The sequence below is a fragment of the Cardiocondyla obscurior genome, linkage group LG15 (assembly GCF_019399895.1).
Source record: "Cardiocondyla obscurior isolate alpha-2009 linkage group LG15, Cobs3.1, whole genome shotgun sequence".
NCBI lineage: Eukaryota > Metazoa > Arthropoda > Insecta > Hymenoptera > Formicidae > Cardiocondyla > Cardiocondyla obscurior.
This window is the reverse complement of record NC_091878.1, coordinates 5,343,981-5,353,441: the sequence shown is the minus strand read 5'-3', so window position 1 is coordinate 5,353,441 and position 9,461 is coordinate 5,343,981. Positions and strand designations below refer to the sequence as shown.

General features: G+C 37.7%; 2 protein-coding genes across 2 annotated transcripts; one reads left to right on the top strand and one right to left on the bottom strand.

Moving 5' to 3' along the window:
• The first annotated feature begins 1,376 nt into the window (after positions 1-1,376).
• LOC139108322 (shootin-1) lies at positions 1,377-7,378 on the top strand. Its single transcript, XM_070666487.1, has 10 exons — positions 1,377-1,562; positions 3,798-4,232; positions 4,890-5,003; positions 5,086-5,180; positions 5,248-5,398; positions 5,519-5,647; positions 5,729-5,874; positions 6,061-6,586; positions 6,686-6,744; positions 6,923-7,378. Exons 2-10 carry the CDS (start codon positions 3,803-3,805, stop codon positions 7,064-7,066), a joined length of 1,794 nt encoding a protein of 597 aa, XP_070522588.1. The 5' UTR covers positions 1,377-1,562; positions 3,798-3,802; the 3' UTR covers positions 7,067-7,378.
• Positions 7,379-7,418: 40 nt separating this feature from the next.
• On the bottom strand, positions 7,419-9,424 carry LOC139108332 (protein BCCIP homolog). Its single transcript, XM_070666504.1, has 3 exons — positions 8,827-9,424; positions 8,253-8,513; positions 7,419-8,155 (listed from the first exon to the last, which is right to left on the bottom strand). The coding sequence occupies exons 1-3, from the start codon at positions 9,094-9,096 to the stop codon at positions 7,616-7,618; spliced, it is 1,071 nt and encodes a 356-aa protein (XP_070522605.1). The 5' UTR covers positions 9,097-9,424; the 3' UTR covers positions 7,419-7,615.
• Positions 9,425-9,461: the final 37 nt, after the last annotated feature.

Genomic DNA, 9,461 nt, shown 5'->3' with positions numbered 1-9,461 from the left:
GACAATGCGCTTCCGCAGCGATTTATGCAGAATGAAGAATTGCCGGGTGATTATTCAGAAGTAGTGACTCAATCGTGCACTTACATCAAGTATATACATATACATATATACAGAATGTACACGAAACACTATACATATGTATAATGCAGCTGCATACATGAAACGCGACTGGGATCTGCACAATCGCCCGGTCGTGTTTCTGGGATAATATCTTGCCTATAGAATTCTTCAGGCGTATCTGAAATATATATTACGATATGCACCTGTATCTTTATCGCAATTAAGCCAAGTGCGAGATAAGAAATCTTGCGGGGGACTTAAACTTTTTTGCGAATTAAACGAATCAAGCTTGGAGAACGTTTTCAGGATGAAATTTTTCACGATTTTTCAAGCGTCTTATTAATATTAGCACGCAACTCGTCCATCTTGCAGATATTGAGCTTGTTCTGAGTTTTAATTATAATTGCACCATTTATGTTTAAACGTGTCAATGAATTTATTAAATATAATGGCAACGAATTAATAAAAATTCGTCATTTAATTTTTTTTTAGTTAACGTTACTATAGTCATTTCAGATCTCGGTTTGTTGATTTACAAAATTCTATCTTTTCTTTTTTCTCTTTGTTAAATTCGAATATCCAACAGGTATGAGTTTTTACTCGTAACTCTATATGGATTGCCTTTTGTGTACTCAGCTGCTAACTGCGTAAACTCCTTTCAGAGCCACCGCCAGGCACACGCGAAAATAACATGAAAAACAACTGAAAATAATTTAATACCTTTTCTAACTTACGTTAGAATAACAAAAATACATTCTAAATTTTTTTTAATTAATATCCAACATCAGCTATAATAAAAATTTCATCCAAAACGTTCACAGCTAAAACATATCGTTATTCGACCCATGTTTTTTTTTGTTTTGTTTTTTTTTTTACTTGAACACACATTCCGCGTCTTATTTCAATTTATCCTTTAAAGGCACGTAACAAAAATGGCAACTAATATTCTTAAGAAGAAACTAGAAGCAATTTAAAAAATACATGAGACGTCTGAGCATTTTGCATATATTTTACAAGTAGGTACACGCTTCTTTCGAGTGAAACTTTATTGTTGACGTGTATCGTCCTTCTCGATTAAAAACGGTGCCTTCTTTCAACAAGGATCGACATATCTGGCGTCGATCGCGTTATCCGAAACCCACGTCGAACCTCGCACGTCCGAAGGCTACCGCGTGGCACGCACCGCGGAAAGTGCGTGCGTGTATGCGTGCGCGCACGCCCGGATCGGTTTTCCTTAAAGAAACCACGCTCTCCCGCATTCTCTTTCGCGTACAGTCCGGCGGGTGCCACGAGATAATGTAACGTTACGACAAGGCACGCGCGTACGCGCGGAGTCAGTACGCTCGTGGAAGCGCGTCGAGGAGAACGCACGCAGGAGTTTCTGACCTCGCGATCCGCGTTTCGATCGCGTAAGACGTCGAATAGCCTCGATCGCACGAGTAAACGAGAAAAATTAAGAAACCCAGGAGGAACTCTTGACTTCGCGTGACAGTGCGACGAATGTGAGTGCAGCTTGCTTTCCCGTCTGTAAAAGAAAGAAAAAAAAAAAATTGGTAACTTTTTCCTTGACATTTGCGGCACTTTCACGATCGTAGTCGATTCGAAGGACCTGGTTAGTGTTTTGAAAAACGATCGTTTATTCGCAACGATTTAGCGAAAAGATTTCACGTACGCCCGCTCTCTACGGATGAGATCTAAGCTTTGCGCGTACAGCGAAACGGGTCCGTCTTACTTTCATGCAGAAGAGGTAAAGTGAAAGGACCTCGGTGCTCACGGAACGTACGATCTGACGCGTGACTCCGAAGTCCATTTACGCGGTAACACACGTATATACGTTTGCTCGTCGCGTTCAACAATTAGAAGTCGCTGCAGTCTTTGTTTTAAATAAAAAGAAGCAGCTGACCTTTTAAATGCGATGCGCGTTTTAGGAATTCTTGATTAATCGTTCCGTGGATTATGAGTAATTCGCGTGAGAAGGTACGTTTATCTCGAACGCGGTCTTCTATGTTTTCTAGATACAATTTGAACGATATGAATTTAGCTCGTGCCTTATCGGATTAATCGGATTCTATCGCACGTGTACATACATAGAAATGCACGTATGTACCTACATAAAATTAACGTTGTGCAGCGATCGATGACACTAGTTATACTGCAACCAAGGTGAGGCATAAAAAAAAAGGAACGATCATGAGAGTCAACCGTTCGATAAGCGTGAAATACCCCGGTCGCTGATAAAAATTCTTGTTTGCCTCAAAGAACATATATTTCAACGATCGGTGAATTAATTTAAATATCTGTCTTATAAATCTATAATTAAATCAAAACTCAGCGAATAATCGGATTCAAATCGAAAGATAATAAATCGATTAATTTATTCTGCGGTCGAATTAATTCGTCAGAGGCTTCTAATGAATATCTCACTTAGCTAGCTTGGTTAACTCAAGCTTTATTAAGTCCCAAGTGCTCTCACGTTTCCGTTCGCGAAGAGCGGCTTCTACGTTTTAAGAGAACATGCTCCGAGAATACGCCCGTTTATCGATTTTGACACCCGGACGCCTTTCCTACGTCGGGCACGTACTTGAATGTAAATGAAAGGGCTAATTGGCATCCCCGGGATGTCGATGAGGGCTGTGCGACGGGATATCCTTCTCGGTTTTCACTCAAATGAATTTTCGCATGGTTCCTCGATTCTCTCGCGCTCGACGAAGCCGGGGACGTTCACGCGTCCGGAAGCCAGACGCAGGCAATTGCATTTTATCGGAAAAAAAAAAAAAAGAACGATTGCAACACCTGGCAGACTTTCGGGGAAAGAGACTGACAATGAGACCCTTCGTCGGTTTAACGATCCCGGCGCCGTGCAAGACAGGGATGCGCATTCCGACGTATTAACTTTAAACGGCTCGCGGGAGAGCTATTTGCCTTCGCTCCCGCGAAGCTCAGCACGTGCATCTAAACCTAACTTACGGAGTAAACTTTTGGACGAATCCTATTTTAGAAACGCACAAACCTCTCTTCCAGGAACTCGCGTTTCGCGCCGTGAATGAATGCGTACGTATAGATTTTATCACAAACGCTCGCTCGACTATCTTTCCGCAAACCCTCGTGGTATTATAAAACAATAAACATGTATAAATATCGTTAACAGCAGTATAATTAATAATTGTAGTAATTAAATTTTTTAATAGTTTTACCAATTTTAATTTTATTAAATTAAATTGCAATGTAGGAACGTTTTTTTATTATTATGCGGCAACTATTTTAATTCCCGAGGACGAGATTATTAAATTAATTTTTAGTAGCGTTCAATATTATTAACCTTTGCTACCGTAGCCGTAATCAGCTCAATTAGTTAGATCCGTTTCTTAGATTTTATATTATTTTACGCGAAAAAAGTCCAATCGTGTCGCTTTTCTGCAGATTATACGATTTAATGAATCAACGATGACGTTGCTCTTAAAGAATTTATGTTAACGCGACGCGACACGAAGCGCGTGTATTTAAGAAATTGGTGTTTCTTTGTCACTCGCCAAACACTTGTCGAGCATCCCAAGTTCTCAACCAAGATATATCAACGTACTTTGAGGCCATGAAACTTCTTATTTAAATAATTAAAAAAAATTATAATAATAAATAGATAAAAGGGCGCCTTAGGACGCCTCCAGAAAATGGCTCACTTTCTATAATTAATTTTTTCCTTGTAAATAAGAAAATAATAAGTTTAACATTTTTTTCAGGTATCATGAATAGGACAGAGTTCAATATTGTCTTGAGCGCGGAGCCGCCGAGGACGTCTCCGAACGTGATTCACTCTCACATTCCGGTGCCGAGAATATCGACCGCGATCAAGGCTCAGGAGAGATGTCCTCCAAAACGCAGAGGATCCTTCGAAAAGCTTGGCCGCGGCACGGGCAATGTCGCGGCCCAAAGAGCGTCCTTCGAAAAGCTCGAAGCTTCAGTGGTGCAGTTAAGGTCGCGGAACAACAATCAGTTGTCGACTTCCAGCATCGAGATGCGAAAATCCGAGGAGAAGACCACGCCGGTGAGCGTTTGCAAGGCCAACGACATCGTCAAGCTCAATAGGAGCAACAGCTTCTTGGAAAGCAAGTGGAAGAACAAGTATGAGGACTCGGAGAAGAGACGAAAGCAGATGCTGCAGAAGAACGAAATGGGTAATCGCAAGTGTGAACGATATGAGTCAACTTGTTAGATAACAACTGCCGCGATCCGAAGAGCTCCTTGATAAGCGGACGTATCTTGGTTACCTTTCAAGTTCAATCTTCATGTTTTATCAAATTGATATCTTAAACGATTCAACACAAGCGCCATAGCTACGTCATACCGATCAAATTACTTAAACTTGTTATTTTAATTTTCAAAGCGAGGGCAATTCGAAAATTTAATAAGTAATGGAAAGCACGTTTTTCTTTTCCAAATAGCTCACGGACAATCGAGAATGTCATGTAATTAATTATTAATATTACGGTGTGATTCATTTCTGCATGTAAAATGAAGGAACAACGTTCTATTAGTCATACTGTTTATACGCGGTAGAATTGTAAATCGATGGATAAAAAGATTGTTATACATCTTGCCTGATAAATTTTCTATTGTCGCTAAAATTATATTTTATTTAATAACTTTTTTTTTAACAAATGACATCATCAATCATTTCTCAATAATTTTATGAATTACGTTGTCCTTGATATGATTAAGTCCGATTTAATCACGGCGGTTGATAAGTGACTCACTTTATCCACACATGTCCGTTTTGTAATTTCACGATGGAAAACTGAATTCTGTTTCGTAATCGAGTAATTTTTTTGCAGCAAATAAGGAGCATGCCGATTTGGAGAAGAAATTCCAGCAATTGCAGAAAGAAAATAGCTCGCTGCAGTCGCAGGTCCAGGAAAAGGAACAAAAGTTATTAAAATTGCGAACAGGTGTTTGCCCAATTTGAAACTTTATATCACAATTCGAGTAATTGAATTTTCTTTTTCTACGATTTTTATTTCTTTCCTACAGTTTCCGAGGCGGTGTGTAAAGAGTATGAACAATTGAAACATCAATATGACGTGGAAACGAACGCAATGCACAAAGCTATGCAGCAAGCCTCTCAGGTAACAGTCAAAGTTATTATAAATGAATCTAGATCATTTATAATCTGTGTGGTCTTATTGCATTTAGTGGTACCGGCAAAATCGCGAGCTCAAGCGAAGGTCCCAGATTATGGCGCAAAAGTTTTTAAACAGTAATCCGGACGAGTCCTTACATTTGGATATGACCGACGAGGTTGACGCGAACGACGATTTGGATCAATTGAGGCAGACGGTGAAAGGTCAGGGAGATAATTTTTATTCAATTACTACTGATGCGATTATTACGGCCGCGCTAACAATCGAAGTTGAGCAGAATCAGAGGAGTAACAATTGGATATAAATAAAACATCCGTTTTCAGAGCTGAGTGGCGAAATAGCGCGGCTACAAACGGAACTTCATTCCGCGCGTCTTCAGGAATTCGAAGCGCAAGAGCAAGTAATGCAGCTGACCACGCAGCTAGAAGAGGAACGGATCCTTCGACAAAAAGGTAAAAGATTAAAATCGTCCAATATTTCGTGAGAAAAACATAATGCAACGACGTAAACCTACCGATTCATTTCTGTTGCAGGTGAAGAGAAAATTAACGAGATGAAAGTGCACAAGGAAAACATGGAGAGAGTCACAAAGATGGTAGCCGAGGAGGTGCAAACTCTGAAAACGCAATGCGATCGCGAGAGGGAAAGTGCAAAACTTTTAAAAATGGAATCTGAAAGGGTGCGGCGTTACGTCTTTACTTTAATTATTTAACCCTACTTAATAAAAGTATTCCAACTGTCGTAATAGAAACCCGTTTTACTTTTGAACCAGGATATACGATAAAAGAGCTAAAAAGAAATTTAATTAAAAATATATTAAATTACTCCGTGAAACATCGTACTAATTAAATTGTTACCTATTTAGGTTCAGAAAGAACGAAATGTCTTAGCGCATCAAAGCGCTCTTCTCATGGCCGAAGTCGTGGACGATCCGAACGGGAGACTGTTAAGCGTCTTGCAAGAGGTGGAGTCTTTAAAACGAGCACTAGAAGAAGAGCAGCAAAATCATGCTTGTCAAGTACAGATATTGCAGGAAAAGTTAGAAGAGAAAGAATCGAACGTAGAATTTGAAATCGTAGAGGAGAAGTTGAAACTCGCGGAGTCTGAATTAGAGGTAGTCGTGCACAGAGCCGAGAGAGCTGAAAAATCGGTGGAGGAGTTGGAGAGCGTTGTGAATAGTTTAAAAAGGAAAATTGGAGAATTAGAGGAAAAAGTTTCAAAACCGCTACCTCCACCGTTACCGCCGCCTCCTCCACCACCGCCGATGTTGATGAATGGTCAGTCGTCGATAAAATTGCTGACCAAAGAAAGACTGACTTCAGCTGTAAGCGATATGGAAAATATGCTTGGCATCACGCCAAAAAAAGCACCCGCGGTCGCACAACAACCCGGTAACTATAAATATTCTAATCTTGTTGATAAAAATTAATTTTATTATATAAAAATGTATAAAAGCTACACATTAGAATATCACATATGTCTATTTTCAGCCATCGACGATATTATTAATCAAATTAAAGGTGGACGTTTCACATTGAAGCATACGGACGTAAGTCAGAATATACTATAACTACTTGGAATGCATCATATGGATAAAAATTTGAGATATCGTTTATTTCGTAATTGTTTTTTTTTTTTTATTTCTCGAACAAATATATTTTTGGAAATAAAGTTTTTTTTTTTTAATTGATTTTAATATGCATATTTGAGCAAGACATTGGTTTTAGAAACAAAGAGAAGAAGAACGCAAAAGACGACAAGAAGCAGAAAGTAAGCCGCCAGCAGTTTCGGAAATGTTGAGTATCCTTGGTACTATGAGAAGAAGAGCCAAACCAATAAGGCAATCAATCAAGTTTACAGATACGTCATAGTAATTAAAATTTTTTGAATCGACATAATTTACGATTCCAAGCTTGACAAAATCTCTTAAATAATTTGCTAAATTATATCATCGTTACTATTATTTCATTGAATATTTTACAACTTTAATATTTTATGTGCACATTTTCCCTTATACATAGATCTGTCTTGCTCAATCTAAATCTATACAAAATCTATTTATTAGACTAAAAATAATTTTTATACTGTTATATATGAAAATCATAAGCCAGACGAGGTCTAATACAAGATGGCCACTTTGTAAATTACATGTTAAGAAAAATAAAGACAAATGAATAAACAAAGTGCAAGGAAAGGTTTTAGAAATAGTAGGAAACAGTTGCATAAGCATTGTACAAAAGATATATTATAGATAGAGCATAGTATAACATATCTCTGCTATACGCGGTTATATGCTTGTTAACTTTATATACGCGCGGTTATATAAAAAATAATCTTTAAGAAGCATATAAATAGAAAGTTTTATATGAAATCCAGTCGGTATCATTAATTTCTGAAAATATCAAAACAAATAAAATTAATTACGAAAATTGATTTTGTATTTTATCAAATACGAGCTGCAGCTTAGATGCTTCGAAAAGTAAAACTCGTCTGTAGGGTATCATCTCGTCATCAGTTTCAGTCCACTTTCCGGATAAACCACTGTCCGCTTCTTCTTCGACAGAAAATTCGAAACTAACAATTGCCTCTTCCGCAAAAAATTCTTCTTCCGGATTACTCCACAATATTGACGGCTCACTACCAGTATTTTTATTCTTGCTTTTCACCTTTTTCTCGATCTTTTTATCTTCCGTCTTATATAATTTACATATAAGTATATAATAGGAGAAATTAAATGGCATATTTTTACTACTGGCACGTTTCAATTCGGAAATCAAATTTTCAAACAATGGCACTGAAATCTTGGCGGGAATGTTAACGAATCTCTCATTAATGAGTAACCCTAATTGCGCCGAGTCGTTTTCCAATATATTTTTTATCATAGCATTAACCGAGTCAGGTGCATGTTCATCTGCTAACTGCTTTAATAAATCCCTCAGTTGCTGTATGCACAAGACGTTCTAAAAAGAATTAATTTTTCTGTTAAATAAGGAATTAACAGAGATTAATAAGTTCTTTAATTCGACAATGATCATATATCGCGATAAACTTACTGACCTGCTTATCAGAGACATTAATAACAGTTGTAATTCCAAATACTTCGTTAACATTATCATTATTTTCATCATCGTCAGAATCGTCCATGTCTTCCGATTGTTTAACAACAGATCCTACATAATTCTGGGATATTATTAAATCGGTGAGTCCACCAAGATCAATATGTGCTTTCAGAAAAAGTTGTTGTAACAACGTTTTAATCCCGTGGTAGTCTGGATCTTGTGGATTGCGACCTTCAAAGTCCACTTGAAACTCCATTTCCTAAAATTTACGTACTTATTGAGTAAAATATTTCGATGTTCTCCACGTGGTAATATACAAATACAATAAATTTTTAATAAATTAAAATAACCCATGTCAAGTTAAATCGTTTTTATTAAGATAATCTCGAGTATCTCGACAACGGGTTTTCGTTAATAACGCATTGATTTCACAATCGAATGCATTAGAACGAAACAAATGTTCAATCAAATAAATGAAAAGACGAGGAAAGACGGCCACATGCTCGCCGATTGAGGTTAACCTTTCGGCTGCTACAAGTTACAGAACACTTCGAATTAAATTCATCTCTCACCTGTTCGTTCGCAATCTCATATTCCTCGTCTTCGCTACTGGACGAGGCAGGATTTTCGTCATTGTTCAACTTTCGTTCGATTTCACGTCTTTTCACCGGTGCAGACATCGTGACGTGCGTAACTCGTGTAGAGCAGAGCCCAACTCGGAATCGTGGCTTCCACACGTACAGATACAGAGGCTCGTCCGTGTAAAGCCTGCGCTTCGGCTGCCGTCGGATAGAAGAAAGTTGGGCTCTCTGGTGTAGAGGAAAGCGGAAGAAATTAATCATCGAGAAGTGCTTTCAACCTTTAACAGTTCCAATTTTCGAGCAACAAACTGCATTGGCTATTAGTTCACTATTGAAAATTATTAAATAAAGCAGTTTTTTTAATGTTGAGAAGCAAATAACGTGCGTGCTCCGAATGTTTGATCTTAATACGTTATTAAAAAATACATTAACAACCAAATGAACAATATTTAATGCTCAATTACGATGAAAGAAAAATGATAATTTAATCACGCACTCATTTAAATGACCGAGAAAATAAAAAAAATAAAAAATAAAGCAAAATAAAACAAAATAAAAAAGAAAAAGCATTAATTATTATAAATCAAATCGCTTAAATTCGTAGTTCGTCGACGAGTTAATATACA